This window comes from Electrona antarctica, assembly GCF_951216825.1.
Source record: "Electrona antarctica genome assembly, chromosome: 11".
NCBI classification, from domain to species: Eukaryota; Metazoa; Chordata; class Actinopteri; order Myctophiformes; family Myctophidae; genus Electrona; species Electrona antarctica.
The window spans coordinates 53914404-53935482 of record NC_136792.1 but is presented as its reverse complement, the minus strand read 5'-3'; the positions used below and the strand labels follow the sequence as shown (position 1 = coordinate 53935482).

Genomic DNA, 21079 nt, shown 5'->3' with positions numbered 1-21079 from the left:
TTCCATTTCTACACTGTCAAAGTTACAGTCAGACCTAGGGTCCATTTGGTTCCATTTGTACACGGTGGTGGTCCCTTGATTGGCTGTTGGAGGACACCGACACACACACATACATACACACCGACATACATGGATACCCAGCCGATCGCAGTACTTGTTCTTATTGGTCCCTGATTGGCCGACGGACAACACTGACATACATATACTGTATATACTTGGTCCCTGATTGGTCGACGGACAACACGACCGATATGCCCATATATGGGCTTATCCTGGCCCCCAGGGGACACAAGAAAATCTCGTGTTGTTAAGCAACGTGTTATGTCTGACATCAGAACTGGTGATGTCACACTGACGAGGCACCGACTTGGGGATCTCCATATATGGACACTGCACCCGATGTGTGAGTAAGGCTGATGTCATAATTGATGACATCAGACTACAAAGCAGCTATAAATTGAGAAAGCGGTGTGGGCTGCAGAGTAAAGTGAGCGTAAAAGAGGATCTCTACAGAGCTTTTCATCCACGCTGATTCTTGTCATTAAGATCAGCAGAATTCTTGCGGAAGCATGAGGTTACGCATTCAGCTCAACGGACAAACCAGCAGCGTGGAGCTTCCGGGAGCGGAGCCCACATTGGCGGACGTCAGACTCCAGGTCCAGGAGATCCTCCTTCCCTCCCACGGACTCCCCCCGGACACGGAGTTCACCCTGTCCCTCAACGGCCGGGAGCCTCTTTCGGATTCAGAAGACGCCGTCCTCCAAACCCTGTCCTCCCGCGGGGTCGTTACCGGGGATTTAATCTGCGTGCTCCTCCTGTCCACCGCCGCCGTCTCCCTAAATCCAGCCCTGCTTCGGTCTGTCAGCAGCAACACCTGCAGCAGCCATACGCCGTCCCGACAACACCGGCAGACCAGCACGATGGACGCCACGCCTTCCTCCTCCGGCGAGCCTGACGGTAGTGGCCAATCGGCGCGCGTGCAAGCCGCGGCGGGCACACCAGAGTGGGTGGTCCCCGTTTGGGAGCCTGTGCTGTGCATGGAGGCGGAGGAGGGGAAGGTTCCCCGCAGCCTGGAGGTCCTGCACCGCGGAGCCCAGAGCAGCAGCCCCGCCGACTGCCTCATGGTGGCCGTGCATCTCCTGATGTTGGAGTCGGGCTTCGCGGTTCCTCCTCGCGGTTCTCCCGACGGTGAGACGGCGGCGACAATGATGACGATGCCCACCGGCTGGAGGAAGGCGGGCGGAGCGTACAGACTGAACTACACTCATCCTCTGTGCGAGGACAGCCTGGTCATGCTCAACGCCGTGTCCATGGGCGCCAAGCTTATCATCAACGGCACCCTGAGGACCGAGACGGCGGGCGCGACGACGACAACGATAGGCAAACTGTCTCTGAGTCCGTCCGGCTTTGTGAGCGCCGAGTGGGCGGGCTCCGGCGGCGCGGCCGCGGCGTTTTCCCACCTGCGGGCGCTGTCGCGGACATTCAAAGACCGGCTGGTGTTCCCCCTGATAGCCGCGGCCAGAGACGCCGCGGCGCTGCCGGCCGCGTTCGGGCTCGCCGCCCTCCCGCCGGAGGTCCTGCTCCCCGTCCTGAGGCTCCTGGACGTGCGGAGCCTGGCGGCGCTGGCGGCCGTCAGCGGGCGCCTCCGCCGCGTCGCGGCCGACAACCCCCTGTGGAGACACCTCTACCGGCGGGACTTCGGCGGCTGGGACGGAATAACGTCCGGGGGCACCGACTGGAAGGACCTTTACCGGCGCGAGTACACGGCACGCCGGGATCGTCGACGTGTCCCGGTGGCGCTCCATCGACATTACCCTATGCGCATTCCGAACCCGCACCCGTACTACCCTCTGCCTAACCGAGAGCCGTACTACCCACTCCCGCACCCGTACTACCCTCTGCCTAACCGAGAGCCGTACAACCCTTTCCGCAACCCGGAGCCTTACTGGTCTCCTCCGCGTCCAAGAGGGCACGGCTCCATCGGGCTGCTGACGCTGCCGACGGACCGACGACGACCACATAAAATATATAATATTGACGAGTATAGGTGACGTGCATGGACACGTCAAGGTGAATATGAAATATGTCTGATGTCATAATAAGTACACATTGTGCCGAATATAAGACGTTTCTTTCCAATAGAAATATCCTAAAAAATCGACCCTGTTTTATAATTGTGGACTTTTTTCATGTCATTACACATCCGTGCCACTAGATGGCACCAGTACCGCTGAAGGAGAAGGAGATGTAGTCCGCACACTGTTTTGTAGCTCCCACAGGATTTTTTATTTAGGTATAAGGATGACAACGTTTCGACCCCCTATGGGTCTTTGTCAGGTATGAGTACAACAACAAAGTAGGCGTGTTATATACAAATAGGGGCGAGTTTTAACAATGAACAAGCTGCTGTTTGCAATGATGGAAATTACACTGACACACCCCCCACGTCTATGAAGTCAGGCTGAGTAGTGTCAAACCAAGAAACCATAGAATAAAACTGCTAGAGGCACTAGGGCCAACTATTGAGTTAGTAATATACAAACATCAACGGTAGGGGGTACAGACTGAGGTGCCGAAAACCTGATACATTTACTGCACCCAAACACAATATAACACTGCAAGAAAATCAAAACACAGCCTACATGAAGTGCCAGAATAAAGAAAAATAATAATAGATAGTAAGGTACCGTACAATTACAGTACAAAATAAAATAGGACACAGCATATGGACAAATAATGGCATGAAAAAACACTATGTAGGCCTACACAAGGACAAGGTTAAAAAATATAAAGTTATTCAACCCAGAAATGGTTTTATATCGAATTCCTCATTTAGCCTGTGAGGAGCCATAGCATTTTAAGTGTAAATATAGTATGCTTCACGTTGAAGTAAAAGGCGGTTGTGATCACCACCACGGACCACGGGGGTCTTTCCAATTGTTCAATACCCCAATAACGTAGGGAGGAGATGGGCAGTATTATGCGTGTCTTAAGTACCAGGTCTTATGACTTAACTTAAGACCTGGAGGCGTGGTCAATGCCATTTGGCTATTCTGAGTGGCCAAATGGCATGCCTCCAGGTCTTAAGTTAAGTAATTAGACCTGGTACTTAAGACACGCATAATACTGCCCTTGCAAGTGTCCCATTTTATTAAAGTGGACTGCCACATGAGGGGAGCGCACATCTCCACATCTGATGTTACGTCTATGTTCACTCTACTGGTTTTGCCAATATAGGCTATAGGTAGGTGTAAGATAAACTACACATGTAGTGGAGCATGTGATGGTACCTCTTATAGAGATCTAGCTCTTTCCCTATTTTTCAATAGCTAAAGCATAACATAATGCTTAAAACACCAAAAGGGGTTTCCCGACCCAAAATGGGTTAGAGGACCACTTCACCACTTTTCAAACTATCATAAAATAGTAATAATAATCATATAGGGCAAGGGAGAGGGGTGCATACTTAGTTTAGACTAGTCATTGGTTAGACATGGGTTAAGGTTAGGTTTAGGTGTGCTGCCCCGTGGGAGGTTAGGTTTAGGGGGGCTGGCTTAATGCACCTGCCCTTAGGGGGCTGGCTTAATGCACCTGCCCTTAGGGGGCTGGCTTAATGCACCTGCCCTTAGGGGCTGCATGCAGCCCTGGCTTAATGCACCTGCCCTTAGGGGGCTGGCTTAATGCACCTGCCCTTAGGGGCTGCATGCAGCCCTGGCTTAATGCACCTGCCCTTAGGGGGCTGGCTTAATGCACCTTCCCTTAGGGGCTGCATGCAGCCCTGGCTTAATGCACCTGCCCTTAGGGGGCTGGCTTAATGCACCTGCCCTTAGGGGGCTGGCTTAATGCACCTGCCCTTAGGGGGCTGGCTTAATGCACATGCCCTTAGGGGGCTGGCTTAATGCACCTGCCCTTAGGGGGCTGGCTTAATGCACCTGCCCTTAGGGGCTGCAGCCCTGGCTTAATGCACCTGCCCTTAGGGGGCTGGCTTAATGCACCTGCCCTTAGGGGCTGCAGCCCTGGCTTAATGCACCTGCCCTTAGGGGCTGCATGCAGCCCTGGCTTAATGCACCTGCCCTTAGGGGGCTGGCTTAATGCACCTTCCCTTAGGGGCTGCATGCAGCCCTGGCTTAATGCACCTGCCCTTAGGGGGCTGGCTTAATGCACCTGCCCTTAGGGGGCTGGCTTAATGCACCTGCCCTTAGGGGGCTGGCTTAATGCACATGCCCTTAGGGGGCTGGCTTAATGCACCTGCCCTTAGGGGGCTGGCTTAATGCACCTGCCCTTAGGGGCTGCAGCCCTGGCTTAATGCACCTGCCCTTAGGGGCTGCAGCCCTGGCTTAATGCACCTGCCCTTAGGGGCTGCAGCCCTGGCTTAATGCACCTGCCCTTAGGGGCTGCATGCAGCCCTGGCTTAATGCACCTGCCCTTAGGTTTAGGGGCTGCAGCCCTGGGCAGCAAGCTCCTGAGGCCCCTAACACCTGCCCAAAAATGAAACAAGACTGGATTAGTAATATTGGTTCATTATATAATCAGATAATTTCTTTCCCCCTCAATATGTTATTATTTTCCTTACAGAGAGAGATTCCTGAGAGATTGTTTTCAAGCTCAGGCATGTTCTGATTTCAGATATTTATATACAAAAGTTTTAACTTTGGATAAATGTCAGATATTTAAATAAATCATTGTTCTTGGACGAATATGTGTCCACTTACCTACAAAATCCCCAATGAATAAAGACAAAGTGCCTTTGTTGCATTAAACACCTTAATTCCACAGAATGCAGTTAACGGTGTAGATGTTTTCTCCCAAAACTCCTGAAATTCATGGTAATTTTAATGATTAAATTATTCTGGGCTACATCTGGGCTACATATTTCACTGCTACTAAGTTTCTACGCACTTTACTCAGAGTTTAGGAAACAATTAAATATATACATTTAAAAAAGAAATAATGGTAACATAGTTGACAGCATATGATATCATATAGTTGACAAAAGTAAGCGAGTTGACTATAGTGTTCTATCATTATTAAATGGACCGATCGCTGTCTGTCCGTCTGTCCGTCTGTCTGTCTGTCTGTCCACTTCCGGGTCACCAGTGAAATGCATGTTGGGACGGACACAGATTAATACTGGGACACACTTTTCCGCGTAACAGACCCACACGGGGAAAACGATACTACTAGCTACTCTTGCGTCAGTCGACAGAACTTCTTCTTTGGGGAAGCATCGCGGCGAACGCGGGGGTTGCGTGGCAGGCACCTGAAAGCCAGCTCTGACAGTTGGATGGGGGCATGTTAACGTGAACACACAACTTCACAGTACACTGTGGAGGACTTTTGTATCGCATCGCATCGTGTGCGCGCGTGCGTGCGCGCAACAACACATAATAATAATTAATAACCCATCCGTTACCATATATTCAGAACGGGTAAGGACTAGTTTATCAAATAACCTAATCAGGAACAATTTATTTTTTTATGTTAGCAAACTGCATATTCCTCCTCTTAGTATTTTATTAAGACCATTTGATATAGTTGTGACATATAAACAAATGATACAGATTAGTTAACATGGATTTATTAACACAGATTTTACACACCTTGTAAAATTAAACAGTGATCCTAACCTGCAAAAAAACCAAAGGTATCAAACCCACAATGGCAGGACGACCATGGGGGCGTGGGACGGAGCCCTGAGGCTCGCCCACATCGACTACCTGGAACCTTAGCGGTTTTCCTCGCCCTACGGCGGCATTTTTGAACTGTTCATACAGGGTTGCCATGTTCTGGTAAGAACACTACGACGATGTGCTACATCAACAGGTAAGGGGAAGGGGGACTGAAGTCCCACGTTGGCACACAGGCTTTTGACGTGGTGCGACAACTTGTCGCTCATGGCCTCTCACGTCCCGGAACTCCTGAACACAGGTGCAGACCTGCTTGTCTAGGGGTCCACTCTGTTGCCACAACTGCTCCTTACACGCAGAGGTGGCGGCCCATAATATGGGAGGAAAACAAGAAGTGCCGACTCCTCTTCTCCCTGGCAGGATCACCAACTCTAGGCCTGGATGCCATGGCACAGCACTGGGCCGATGGTTTGCTCTATGTGTTCCCTCCATTGGACTCGATTCCTCCCGTTCTGGTCAGGGTGAGGACTCAGGGTTGGAGGGTGCTCTTAGTGGCTCCAGCCTGGGGGTCCTAGAGGCAGGAAATATGTCCCCTGCCTCCTTTACGACCAGCGTTGGCGGCTCCCCCTATACGGAGGGACCTGCTCACGTAGGTTGGGGCGCGAGGTCTTCCACCCACGTCCACAGGACCCCGGACGGACCTCTGGGTCTGGCCTGTGAGGGGTCGACCGTGAAGGCCAAGAACCTGCCCCCGGATGTCGCCACGACGATTCTGGGCGTCACAGGGCCCTGTCGACTGGACAACGGAAACATGAAACATTGGTGCTCGGCTAGACCTGGTCGGGTGGTCCTCTTCCAGGCCTCGGTGGTCCACATTCTGACCTTCCTACAGAAGTTCCTGGATAGAGGCCTCTAGGCCTCTCCTCTGTTAAGGTCAACCTACCGGGTTATGAGTTAAGATGGGGGGCGCGGCCATACACATATCATTTGGGGGGGGGGTCCTTGGCATGAGATAGTTTGAGAACAACTAATATATAAAATGTAGAATCAGCCTCAGGTCTTAATGGGATAACGCCCCACGGTCCTGGGGAGCTTTGTTGTGAACTGTGGCGATATGTCTTTTGAGGTTACTGGACAGACTGAAACGTCCGTCACACAGTGTACATTGGAAAGGTTTCTCTCCGGTGTGCACACGCTGGTGTACCTCCAGGTTATTTAAGTATTTGAAACTCTTGTCACACTGTTTACAACTGAAAGGATTTTCTTCGATGGTTTGGTTGTGCACTATGGAAGTATGTCTCTTGAGGTTGCCATACAGACCGAATATTTTGTCGCACAGTGTACATTGGAAAGGTTTTTCTCCCGTGTGGACGCGTTGGTGGTCCTCCAGGAGACACGACCGGCTGAAACTCTTGCTACACTGTTTACAACTGAAAGGTTTTTCTCTGGTGGTTTGGTTGTGAACAATAGCGATATGTCTCTTAAGGTTACATGACAAACTGAAACCTTTGTCGCACTGTGTACATCGGAAATGTGTTTCTCCGGTGTGCACGCACTGCTGGTGTCTCTTCAGCTGACGTGCGTCGGCGAAGCTCCTGCCACACGCGGTGCAGTTCCAAGGCCTTTGTACCCTCTGTTTCCATAAATCCTTGAAAGCCTTGTCGCAACTGCTGAAGAACGACGGCTCATGCGGCGTCACTACTAATGGTCTCCTTAAAGTCTCGTTAAACCGCTGATGACTGTGTGATTTTGGTTTGACTGCGTCTCCTTCCGGGCTGGTTACGGAGCTGGCAATTTGCTCACAGGCCGCCGAGGCGACCCGTCGCTTCTTCTGCGTTTGGCAGTAGTTGTCGCGGTGGCTCAGTGAGGGGATCTGTCCCTCCTTCAGCATCTGGCGGTAGAGGTCGCTGTGGCTAGCCTTCACGTGTCTCAGGAGGTAGACCTGAGATGTATAGGCATATGGGCACTCAGGACAGGGACAGGAGTAGACCAGGGTCTGGGGAGATGGAGGTCTTTCACCAGTGTTGTGGTGGAGATGCTGGTGTTTCTTCAGTATCCACGATGCCGTGAAACTCTTGTCACACTGTTTACACGCGTGGGTCTTCTTTTCCGTGAAAGCCAGTTGATGTGACTGTACGTCTACGTCTTCTGGTTCTGTTAAAGTAGTCACGGTAAACTGTTGATGGTCATTGTGAGATTTCTGTTGGTCTGTGTCTCCTTGCTTCTGGCCGGTCGCAAATCTAGCCGGATGATGTAACAACTGTACTACTTCTGGTTCAGTTAAGGTAGTCTCGGAGAACTGTTGACGATCATTCGGAGATTGTGGTTGGTCTGTCTTTCCATGCTGCTGGTCGGTCTTGCATGTGTGCGCCGGATGATGTGTCTGCACTTCTTCTGCTGGGTCAGTTTCAGAGCTGGCGATCTTCTGACAGGTTGCTGAGGGGAGCTGTCCGCTCCTCGGCATTGGGGAGCAGTAGGCGTCGTTGAGGCTCGGCGAGGGGCTTGGTCCATTGGAGCAGTAGGCGTCGTTGAGGCTCAGCGAGGAAGGGCTCGGTCCATTCCTCATCATTTGGCGGTAGAGGTCGTTGTGGCATCTCATCATGTGCTCACAGAGGAACGTGAAGGCGGAGGCGTACGGGCACCCAGAACAGAAGGCCGACTCGGTCTGGGATGATGCCGACCTCGCTCCTTCCAGGGCTGGTGGTTCATCACCAAAGCTGCCGCTATACATCATGGACTGTAATTGAACAGAGACGGTCTGCTGGAACTGGAAGATATCTGGCAGCCTATTCGTGGAGCGCGATCTTCGTTATGAATGTATGAGTGAAAATGCTCAAGCTTAAATATTGTCACATGATGTCACGTGAGTCAGCCGTGACCAAATATGGAGTTCCAGGTCAGCCATGCCCAAATATGGAGTCCATGATGTCAGAATTAGTCTTGGGTATTCTGACTATCAACAGTGGTAATTATAAAAAGCTCTCATAGCACTCAGACATATTGAGTAACCATGGCTACCTTCAAGTTTATTAGATAACGTCATTGGGTAACAGTATGAACTAGAAAAGTCGCAATTTTGAAAGATTGCAAAGTGTGGTTGCCGCAGTCGCTTACATAGGCCCCTCCCACTTGACTATCTTGACTCTCTTGAAAAGTAATTTGAAAATGTCTATAACGCTTGAATAGTTTGGTCTTCTGCCCCTGCAAGGGAATTTATGTCTTTATAAACGATTGTAAAACATAGATTGGTTACATAACCAACAACAGCCAATTAGCTACTACAAACGTTATGCAAAGCTCGGCCAGTCACAGCGGAAGTTAGGTAGGTTACTCTGGAAAAATAATAATAAAGTGTGACAATAACTATAGTCTGTTTCACTAATTATGATTTATATTACTTTTCTGGTAAAGCTTGCATATGCTGTTGGGAGGAACGTCATCTGGTGCCTTTGCGTACGACTCACAGGCTGTGTGAAAGTGTCCTTCCTTAGGGCCGATTCATACTCCTATTTTACCGCTGTTTCGGCGCTGTAGTGCCGAAATGATTTCGGCTCGTCAGAAATTTTCAGTAGCACCGAAGAGCCGACTTTAGGACGGTACCCGCCCCCCCCCCCCCGAACCTCAAATGACGTCACATTGTAGGCTCTACAGCGCCGAACCGACTTTTATTCGGCTCTAAAATAGGAGTAGCCTATGAATCGCGCCTTAGAGTGTACATGTAGTGACTTGTATTTGTACACAGGCCCTGGATCATTGGTCTGGTCCCTTCTCTCAGTAGTCCATTGAATTATCTTAGAGTGGCCTCCTCTCTCCTCGCCTCCAAGGGGAAGGAATTATTTGGTATCCCAATGATGCGGCAGCACCCTCTCTGCAGACATTACCAGTTCCTGGATCAAGTGTTTTGGGGAGGCCGGCCCAGACAGGTTGAACTTATACCGGCACCGGTCTGATGAAGGTCACGTATACCTGGGGTTAATACATCTGGGGGGAGCTGTGCTCGTTTGGGCCACGCTCAGATAATGAACCCTTGGCTGAGCCTTCTTCAGCATGATCTGAACTTACATTTCAGGTCAGAGGAGAGCTGTATTCCAAGGAGATTGAATGTATATATCCACCCTCTCTACTGCCTGGTTGTACAAAAACTATAGGAGGTGGGATTGACTCATAGCCCATGAAACAGCAAATCCCCATGTAGAGTTCCCTGATGTCATCAATATGACGTCATAGTACTGGCGTCATAGACTGGCCTGGACTATGTGGGCGTGTCTGACACAGAACTCCATATATGGGCATAAAAGGGACCCAGACAGACACAGACATCTCCATGTATGGGCATGAAGGGTCTCAGACAGACAGATACAGACATCTCCATAAATGTGCATAAAAGGGAACCCAGGCAAATGACTACAGCTATTGGGTGGGCGGCAGCAGGGGGGTCAAATCGTTCCAATGCTGTACAATTGGAGTACTCTGATGTGATCAATATTTTGTCATAGTATATTGGCCTGGACGTCCTTACCTGCGAACATTATTCTCTCTGAAATGGCAACGGATTGTGGACGTGTCTCAAACTAGAGGTTTGGGCCACTATATGTGGCCCTCACACGGTCACATCTATGTCGCACTGCCGAGTGTTGGGGGCTCTGTCAGTTATACCCATCTATCTGTGTCCCCTTTGTGCCCATATGTGGAGATGTCCGTTTCTGTCTGTGTCCCTTTTATGTCCTTATATGGAGATGGCTGTAGTCATCAGTATGTGCCCATATATGGGCATATGGGTTGGATTGGTGGTTCTGGACTACTCGTCACTGGGCACCACCAGAGGGCACCGCGCTTCCCTCAAGTCTTGTCCCCATTGGTAGGTTCTGTGCAGAGCCATCTAATAGAAGAGTTGCGATATTGAGGGGGCAGAAACCAAGCTCTCGAGCGCTGTTCATGCAGCCCTGAACTGAGCCAAGATGGAGTTGGGAATACATTGTTTTCAACGGGGGCGGCGCAAATAAGAGATATTTTAAGCATGTGTGCAACATGACAACTGTTTTAAAGTATTGTACAGTGACAACTAAAGTCTCTGTAATGTTTATGTTTTACTATTACTACAAAACGATCTAAAATAAAGGGATTTAAGATCATTAAAGCTGTCCGAGTTGGTTGTCCCCATGCTCAATAGAAGTCTATGTAGGAGAGCCGCCATTGGACTGAAGCCCCGTGAAGTGAACGCAGTTTGCGTAACTCTGTCTATATCTCTAAGGCTCTGGTGCTGTGGCTCTAGACAACTGGATCTCTGATATCTGTCAGTCCATGTCCCTTGTATGCCCATATATATGGAGATTGCTGATGTCATCAGCATATGCCCATATATGGGCTTGCCCCCTTTGTGCCCATCATATGGCATCAGCCGTAAACAAAATAAATGTGGATAAGAGGGACACAGACAGGTAAAGACATCTCAATCTCTCAACAGACATCTCAATCTATCTTCTAACTATAAATCCACCAAGTCTCTGTACTTACGTACGTCTGTAATCCACGTAACTCGAGTACCGTTCGTCCCGTCGACTTCAAATTCGACACGCGCGTTCCACCCCACCACAGGGGCTGCAGTGTCCGGTTTCGAGTCGGTCGGACCCACGGTTGTCCAGAGCCGCCCCAAAAGGCCTCTGCCCGGCCTCTGCCCGGCCTCTGGACATGCAGGGCCCCTGCCCAGTGTCCATATATGACCACTGGTTTACCATAGCAACCACAGGTTTTACCATAGCAATCACCAGTTTGACCTCAGCATCCACCCATTAGACCGTGTCAACTGCCTTTTATACCCTATCAACTTCCTATTACACCATACAGCAACCACCTGTTTTACCCTAGCAACTGCCTAAACCCACTCATATCATCCCGTCAAAATTAGCAGATCTACAAGTAGCGTGGCACTCGGTGCCTAAGGTGAAACCACATGAAAAGCAATGATTAGCCTCATTCATGTGTACTTTTACATGTGTGGTGAAAGAATCTAGGACAGAGGTTGAGAAACTGCATGACTTGCAGTGGACATACTGATGGCTGGGATGACTTCAGTCAACTTGGTTGCCTGGGGATCTCACTGGACACTGGACAGCAATGATGGAAATCAGATAAGACACTGTAACAAGTAGAACAAAAGTTGTTAACCACAATCGTGAGATGACAGATCACAAGAATGAAACAATTCTGTAACAAAATAAAATACAATAATTGTATCATCAATTATAGGAAATATGTGGCCAGATTAACTGAGGGACTGCCATCGTACAGTACAGCTTTTCACCAGAGAAAAACTTTTTTTCATCCAAAATGAGTTAATAGCACAGGCACACTCACATACTAGAGGCTAGAGCATGTCTGAAATAAATGTCAGAGCTGAAATCAACATGTAAATATGAAATAAATGCTTAAACATGTAGCTTGCCAAGCTAGGTGTAATGTTAGAGTCCACAGAAGTGAACCTTTCAAGCCTGTTTTCTCAACTCGCTGTTTCTCTGCAAGACATTACTCTATAAGCCATATCTCCAAAACTGGTGGGTCAAACTGAACCAATATCAATTTGAAGCTATGATCCCATGCTTTTATATGACATGAGAACACGAAAATGACCATGGCCAAAAGAAATCCAATGGCAGCCCCAACTACTAATGCCAAATGCTAAATAAGTTTTTTTTTAAGTTTTTTTTTTAGTGTGTGTATGTGTGCGTGCGTGCGTTTTCTTTTTTCTTTTTAAGTTTTTTTTAAAGTTAAGTTTGTGTGTGTGTGTGTGTGTGTGTGTGTGTGTGTGTGTGTGTGTGTGTGTGTGTGTGTGTGTGTGTTTTTTGGGTGTGATACAGCTGCGCCCTCTGGTGGCGGGCGGGTGGTGTTACAGCGTGACACACACACAGACAGACAGACAGACAGACAGACAGACAGACAGACAGACAGACATGATCTGCTAGGTCTCATAGTTAGTGCTCACTGCGTTCGCAATCACTGCGTTCGCAACAAAGACGTTACTAGTACCAACAAAACATGCAATGCTTATGTTATACTTTATTTTAAAATATTCCAAAATAGTGAAATACCATCTACAACTCACATTGTGAGCTTAGTTGGATATATTATTGTTAGATTATTTTTTAACCTACACCCCTACTCACATTTTTATTATCATCAAAATCGACTTTTGCAATTGCAAATACAATGATAAAGCCTGCTTCTAACACCACTTACTGAGAGTTATCTAAACACAAATCAATTTGATAATTTAATTCATGTTTAAAGTAGTTTAACACTAGCAGCATGAGCAAATATCAAACAAATCGTTTGGTGAAGCCTCACAGAAATATATGCTTTCTCAGTTCACCACACAAAAAAACGATTTTGCTAGCTGTATCTATCTCCAATAGTTCACTAGAGCATACAGTCCTAAAAACGAATTAAACAATATAGAAGTAAAACAAACAGGCAGGAGGGCGGGGCTAACTCGTCATTTACACCAATGATGTATTTTTGCTATGGCAGGTTACATTCAGCTTACATTCAGCTTACAACATGTTACAGTAACAATATAAAATATTCCCGCCTATAGTCCAAACTACCCAGAATGCAATGCAAACTAAAGTACTTTACTGTAATAAAGAAATGTAGCAATGTACTGTAGGGTTATACAGTACTGTACTTCAAAAACTACAACGAGGGGCAAGAGTGATAACACTGTGTGCGTTGTGTTTCTTTTCTTCTTCTTCGTGGTGGTCAGGCAGCTGGTGCGGACGGTGCTGCTGGGTCAGGGTCTGGCTGCGTTGATCTGTGGCACGGCCGTCAGCTCTCAGTACCTGGCCAGCGAGTTCCACGTCAACACGCCCATGGCGCAGAGTGTGCTCAACTATGCCCTGCTGTGTGCCACCTACACCACCATGCTGCTGTTCACCACAGGTATGTATGACCCCATAGACATATATAAAGGCGAGATGGCTCAAGGCGGAGTCTCTGACGTAGTTCACCCGGCGGCCATCTTGCTGAGGCGGGCGCTACAGTACAGTATGTTCTATGGCAGCTCAAACAAAAACAGTCATAACTCGCTCAAATCTTGACGGATTTACAAACGGGTTGGTTTATTACAAACGTTGTCAACGTGGCTATGATTCGGGACGCTTATCTGCTTAATGTTGTTTTTTATATGAACGTCTCGGTTGGAGCTAGATCAAGTCAAACCAAGACTAGTCAGACCTGGGCCAGAATATCACCCGTTTTCAACCAACATAAATTCTGCCCACTAAGACGGACGTCCCTGGATGAATCAGAGAGAGTCCGATCGAGGCCAGATCAACTTTTAAGTCATATCACAACTAGTCAGATCTGGTCAAGAATAAGCTATAATTTCAACTGGTGACGACGTCCTGGAAATAACGTAATGGTCATCCCCATATGGCAGGGGTCGACGTACATATGCCCGCTGGGCCGACCCTCTGGTGGGCCCGTCTGGGCCAAATGTTTAAATTAGTTGTCTGTTGGTTGTGTATCATTACTTGCGCAAGCAGAGCGCGCAAGTATTGTGGTCGGCTGGACCAGATGTGGTATGTATGTATGTGTATGTATGGTAGGCGTGGTTATAATTGGCTGTTGATGGTGACGTAATTAAGATATGGTTCAATGTTGGGTGGGTAAAAGGGACCCACCCAACCCTATACATATAACTTTGGGTCCAGCCGACCACAGTATACTACTTTAAAGTTACATACATGTATACATGACATACGTTACCTTTTAACCACCCAAAACTTCTGGTCAATTTGGCTGGACCAGAAGTGGTAATGTATGTATGGTATAATTAATATGGTTTAATTGGCTGTTGATGGTAACGTAATTAAGCTATGTTTCAATGTTGGGTGGGTAAAAGCAACTTTATTGGTTGTCGATGGTGATGGTAATTAAGATGGGATTCAGGTTACATACATGCATACATACGTTAACTTTTACCCACCCTGCAACATTGAAACATATCTTACCCGCCAGGATTAATGAATCTATTTATCGCGCATTGCCAAGGTTGTATCGCGCACAAACCCTAATTTTGAAGAGCCAAATATCCATAACCGGGTGTGACAAAATGCTGTGTGTGGTGTCTGTTGTTGTAGGTACTTGTGTGCAATGCGCAAGTTGGCACTCGACACTCAGAGTGCAGTTCTAGTTTATGTTGTACTGTAAATGTGGTGGTGTTAAGGGCTTGTACAGTCTTTCAAGTAGGCCTATTTGTATGGGCCTCGACCCGAAAACTGCGAAAAGTCAGTAGAGTATCTGCACGCTGGCTGTGGTGGGCCAGTCTGGGCCAAATTATGCGAAAATGTCCGGGCCGAATTTTTGTCTCAGTCCAGCCCTGCCATATGGGCTGTGATCTGGCCTAGTCCTGAACGTCACTGGAGTCAACGGAGAACGTCATCATAACGTCATCATGACGTCATTTGGCTTGCTGGGATCCCTGTCGGACTGGCAGTATGTCTAACCAATGTATGCACCCCCATAGTCATCGCTACACTATTAGAAATAATCACCATATTGAATGACCGCCAACCCAGAGCCTTAGATATAGACAAACTGCGTTCACTTCATGGGGCCAGTCCACTGGCGGCTCTCCTACATAGACTTCTATTGAGAATGGGGACAACCAACTGGGATAAGTCCTGGACCGGCAGTAGGCAGAAATGCATTGGACTCAGGCAACAGCCCAGCTTTAATGATCTTTATTTTAGATTGTTTTGTAGTAATCGTACAACATAAACATTAAAGAGACTTTAGTTGTTACTGTACAATACTTTAAAACAGTTGGCATGTTGCACACATAGCTTAAAATAGCTCTTACAGTATTTGTGCCGCCCTCGTTGAAAACAAGGGCGAAAACAATCCAGCTTGTCTCAGTTCAGGCTGCATGAACAGCGCTCGAGTGCTCGGTTTCTGCCCCCTCAACATCGCAACTCTTCTATTAGATGGCTCTGCGCCAACCTACAGTAAAAGTTTGCTTCCGACACCTCTGATGAAAGTTATAGGGGTGCTTCACACAGACAGACATCTTCTAGGTGTGAGACATTTGTAAATGATGTGTTTTGTATAGTGAGTTGTGTTGCTATGTGTGTGAATACTCAGTATGTGACCCTTTAAACCACAGGGGATGGCCATATCTTACAGGTTCTAAAGAACAGAGGCTGGAAGTACCTGCTGCTTGGACTGGTGGACGTGCAGGCCAACTACACTGTGGTCAAGGCCTACCAGTACACCTCTCTGACCAGTGTGCAGGTATACCAGTACACTTCTTCATTCATCCATGTCATCCTTATATTCTTTTAGCCCGCGGACACCCATTTGAAGAGATATACCAGGGACCCCCATGAGAGAAGATTTATTTTGTGGTTCTAGCAGTGATTCTCAACCCGTTTAATTTCAAGGACCCCCCCAGTTTGACATGCATTAATTGCATTAAACATTTATATCTATGGGACCCCCGATTTATATTGTAAAATCAATAACGGGTCCATTTGGTTCCATTTGTACACTCTCTGAGTTACGGACCCATAAGGGTCCATTTGGTTCCTAACTATCATTTAGCTGGGGACCGCCTGGAACTCCCTCAAGGACCCCTGGGGGTCCCCAGACCCCACTTTGGGAACCACAGCTGTATGGGTCCTTTTTGGTTACATTTGCCAATGACTGTAGGACTGTTGGTGTGTCTAACCAACGTACAGTATTTGCACCCCGTCTGGTTGGTTGGTTCTCTCTCTCTCTCTCTCTCTCTCTCTCTCTCTCTCTCTCTCTCTCTCTCTCTCTCTCTCTCTCTCTCTCTCTCTCTCTCTCTCTCTCTCTCTCTCTCTCTCTCTCTCTCTGTGGAGGATCCGTGGACAGCTCTCCTCACTGGCAACTCTTATCAAGTCTCTCACCTCCACACAAACGGTCACGTTCAAGTTCACTGGTTCAGTTCACAAGGTCTGGCGTGGAACCGTCTCTTAGCCCCCTCTGTCTCGCACACCGCTCTCTACCGCTACTGCACAGCTAGTCACGCACGCACGCACAGACACACACGTGCACAGCTCCCCTCTCTGCATGTCCTTCCTCTCTGCTCACTTCTTTATGAATAGGCTCTATGCACACACGCCATTTTGGAACGAACTTGGACCTCTTTCCTACTTCCTTCACAGGTGTTATCGATGATACTAATGAAGGCTCTGTTCCATTATGTTCAGACAGAGTCAGGGTGCTGCTATTGTGCATGTTCACTGCATCTCACTGGAAACACCCTGCTACAGCAGTGAGTCACATGGGTCTCTAATTGTCCTTGAGTGAGTTCCAAATGGCCCCGTATGGGTGTGTACCAAATTTGGTTCCATTTGTACACTCTATCAGAGTTCATGGGGGTTCTTGAAAGTTGAGAACCACTGCACACTAAATGGATCAGAGCCTAAATTAGTATCATCAGTAACACCTGTGAAGGAAGAAGGGAAGCGGCCCGGAAGTATATAGGAAGAGTTATTTTGTGTGCATGCATACAAACTCAACCCACATCACCAGCACAGCCATCGCTCATTCAACCCACATCACCACCACAGCCAGCACTCATTCAGGCGATTATAGGGGGACGTTCTAGAACATGACGTTACACAAACACAACAGCATAATAATCAGACAGTAATACAACGACATGCGCAAAGGATAAACAATATTACTGAATAAATAATAAAGACAATAGAGTGCCGAAGTCCTGACGTCTCATCCCCTGGTTCTGCCCGGTTCACGGAAGTAATTTCTCTTGGAGAATAGCATGGGGTCATCTTAAAATCGTTTCACATAAGCATTGCGGTCCAAAAATAAACAAGCTGTCTCTGCGTTATTGTCAGGGAGGTGTCTCTGTATCGTTTGCGACCGTCAGTCACCCGGTCAGTTGATTGAAACGGCCGGGATGACATGTTTATTTTTATATATATACGATCTAAAATCGCCCCTATGGGGATTACAATGCGAATAAAAAGTACATGAACCCGTGGATTTGCGCCCTCTACCGATATTGACATCAGACTTCGGGGATATTGACGTCAGACTTCAGTGCTCTCTCTCTCTGTCTCTCATTAGCAGGCAACAGTGCAGCACTATCTCTCTCTCTCTGTTTCTGGCACAACAGCGCCACTTTTGGTACTGGTGCTCATAGTCACACAGGTAGGTGAACGGACACATAGGTAGGTTAACACGGACATTGCTGTTCCTTGGAGTGGTTGCACCACTAAAAAAGAAAAAGAAAAAACAGAACACTTGTCACATAACCACTGTGCCATCCTAAATGTAATGTAATGTAATGTAATGTAATGTAATGTAACGTTTGTACATCATTTGCAGCTGCTGGACTGTTTCGTGGTACCCATGCTGATGGTGCTGTCCTGGTGGTTCTTAAAGACACGGTACACGGTGATGCACTGCGTGGCGGTGTGCGTGTGTCTGCTGGGCGTGGGGGCCATGGTGGGGGCCGACATCCTGTCTGGACGAGACATGGGATCCAGTAAGACTGCAACTCTTCCTATCTATCTATCTATCTATCTATCTATCTATCTATCTATCTATCTATCTATCTATCTATCTATCTATCTATCTATCTATCTATCTATCTATCTATCTATTTGTCTACATTTTAACAGTTTCCCTGCGGTGATTAAACAATCGCGTTCCAAGATCTCCCTGCCGAGTCTACGCTAACCTTTGAAGATAGCCACTGCGCCGACTTGATCGTTGCTTGTCATGACAATCCACTTTGAAACGGTGCAGTCGCTTGTCGTAGTGCTAAAAAATATTCCAAAGTGGCGATCACAACAACAGAGCGGAGGAGGAAAGCGCCCGCACCGCACCACCGCCTCACCCCATCACAAAAAATAAAACAAACGGAATTAAATTCAAATATAAACTGATGTACAGTATTGGGCTACCATCAGCTTGCGACTTACAAAGGTAAACAAACCAATAATTCTGGAGTTTTCATGGAAAATTATTAAATTTTGTATAATTAATGAATCAATAAATCAATTAATTCATTGATTAATTGATCTATTGATTGATTAATTAATCAAACTAGCCCTTACCCGTTGTGAGATATTGCCCCCCCCCCCCCCTTGTGGCCACAGGGGGTACTGCGCGTGTTCGCATTTTTTATTCACTAATAAATGCATTAATGTGTAAAATCGAAAAAGGGCTTCGTTAAGACCTCCATATTATTATGGTCAATGCCTGTGTGAAAAGTGGGAGTGATTGGTGCAGGCAATGAGGAGATACGGCGGTGTTTCTGACAGACAGACACACACACACACACACACATTCAGACATTGTCAGAATTATAGTATGATGATGATGATTATAGTATGATTATATAGTAAGATTATAGTATGATGATGATGATAATTAATGAATGCTTTCATTCATTCGTGTATTTGCGGAGGGGGGGGGGGGGGGGGGCATTTTTGTTCCATTATGTATATCCTTTCTTTGTAATATTAATTTTAATAAATGTATGATCTATATGTCTTCTTGTGTAGCGTCTAACATCTTGTTAGGTGACGGTCTGGTGCTGGTCAGTGCCACGCTGTACGCCGTGTCCAACGTCTGTCAGGAATACACCGTCAAGAACCTGAGCCGAGTGGAGTTCCTGGGCATGGTGGGGCTGTTTGGAACCCTCATCAGCACCGTGCAGATGTAAGTGTGTAGTGTTGTAGGGTTCTGTTTGGAACCCTCATCAGCACCGTGCAGATGTAAGTGTGTGGTGTTGTAGGGTTCTGTTTGGAACCCTCATCAGCACCGTGCAGATGTAAGTGTGTGGTGTTGTAGGGTTCTGTTTGGAGAACCCTCATCAGCACCGTGCAGATGTAAGTGTGTAGTGTTGTAGGGTTCTGTTTGGAGAACCCTCATCAGCACCGTGCAGATGTAAGTGTGTGGTGTTGTAGGGTTCTGTTTGGAACCCTCATCAGCACCGTGCAGATGTAAGTGTGTGGTGTTGTAGGGTTCTGTTTGGAGAACCCTCATCAGCACCGTGCAGATGTAAGTGTGTGGTGTTGTAGGGTTCTGTTTGGAGAACCCTCATCAGCACCGTGCAGATGTAAGTGTGTAGTGTTGTAGGGTTCTGTTTGGAACCCTCATCAGCACCGTGCAGATGTAAGTGTTTGAGGCGGGGCCGACTATAAGGGTGCAGTGCTGTCTAAAGTTTCGAGGCCCACATGTGATGCAGGTCAGCACATTAAGGGAAGGGCACATTTGGGCAAGTGCCTATGGCCACTTTTTAGGCCAATGAATGTTTTTTGTGCAAAACTAATGCTTTGAATGGATTCAGAATCATGAACCCCCCTCCCCCCTAATTTGACACATTACATGCTTTTTAAAGCATAATTAAAATTAGATCTTTTTTGCCTTATATGCTTTTAATGGTACTCCAACTTTCAACCCCTGAATTTACCATGATCCAAAATGTATATAATACTCAATTTTTAAAATGTTATTTGGATGACCCTAAGGATCATAAAAAACCTTGGAATGATTACTATTTATTTTGGGTCAGGCCCTTTTTTTTTAGCTTAGATTGACTGGCCTATTAGGTAACGCGTGATGTTGGTGTGGTGTGATGTGTGAAGGACGATGCTATGTGGAGTGTGTCTGATATGTTATGACCTGTGTCTGATATGTTATGACCTGTGTCTGATATGTTATGACCTGTGTCTGATATGTTATGACCTGTGTCTGATATGTTATGACCTAACTGTAAAGTACCTTATTTCTGTCCTGCCTGTGAAGCACTTTGAACTGCAACTCTGTATGAAAGGTGCTATATAAATAAAGTTTATTATTATTATTATTATTAATGCAGTGGTTCCCAAACGTTTTCATGTCAAGGACCCCCAAATTGACACTAATTAGCCCGCGGACCCCCATTTGAAAAGATATGCCAGGACCCCCATATAAGAGAAGATTTTTACGGCTCTGATTCTCAACCCGTTTTATTTCAAGGACCCCCAGTTTGACATGCATATTAGTGTATACAGACCCCCTTTCTAATGGCATTTTTTATCTCTGGGACCCCAATGTATATTGCAAAATCAATGTTAATTTAACTCTGAGAGTGTACAAATGGAACGGGGTTCTTTTACAGGCCATAAGGGTTCCATTTGGTTCCTAATTATCATTTAGCTGGGGGACCCCCTGGAACTCCCTCAAGGACCCCTGGGCTTTTGTTTTTTAGGAACCACTGGTGTAATGCGTTTCTCTCTACAGGGTGATCCTGGAGCGTGACGAGATCGCAAACATCACCTGGAGCTGGCAAGTTGGTCAGTATCCCTAACACCCTATAGTCTCATCTGGAGCTGGCAAGTTGGTCAGTATCCCTAACACCCTATAGTCTCATCTGGAGCTGGCAAGTTGGTCAGAATCATTAACACCCTATA

General features: G+C 47.2%; 2 protein-coding genes across 2 annotated transcripts in view; both read left to right on the top strand.

Moving 5' to 3' along the window:
- Nucleotides 1-569: 569 nt before the first annotated feature.
- On the top strand, nt 570-2051 carry LOC306932215 (F-box only protein 7-like; the record flags this gene model as incomplete). Its single annotated transcript, XM_079513912.1, has 1 exon — nt 570-2051. The coding sequence occupies one exon, from the start codon at nt 570-572 to the stop codon at nt 2049-2051; it is 1482 nt and encodes a 493-aa protein (XP_079370038.1).
- An 11130-nt stretch (nt 2052-13181) lies between these two features.
- The window catches only part of slc35f2l (info solute carrier family 35 member F2, like), a gene marked incomplete at both ends in the record, with an annotated part of 10974 nt that continues 3076 nt past the window's right edge, over nt 13182-21079 (top strand). The window contains 6 exons of the mRNA XM_079513911.1: nt 13182-13189; nt 13387-13562; nt 15790-15917; nt 18003-18162; nt 19187-19343; nt 20910-20962. Coding sequence (XP_079370037.1) covers nt 13182-13189; nt 13387-13562; nt 15790-15917; nt 18003-18162; nt 19187-19343; nt 20910-20962 — 682 coding nt within the window. The remainder of the gene's footprint in view (nt 13190-13386; nt 13563-15789; nt 15918-18002; nt 18163-19186; nt 19344-20909; nt 20963-21079) is intronic.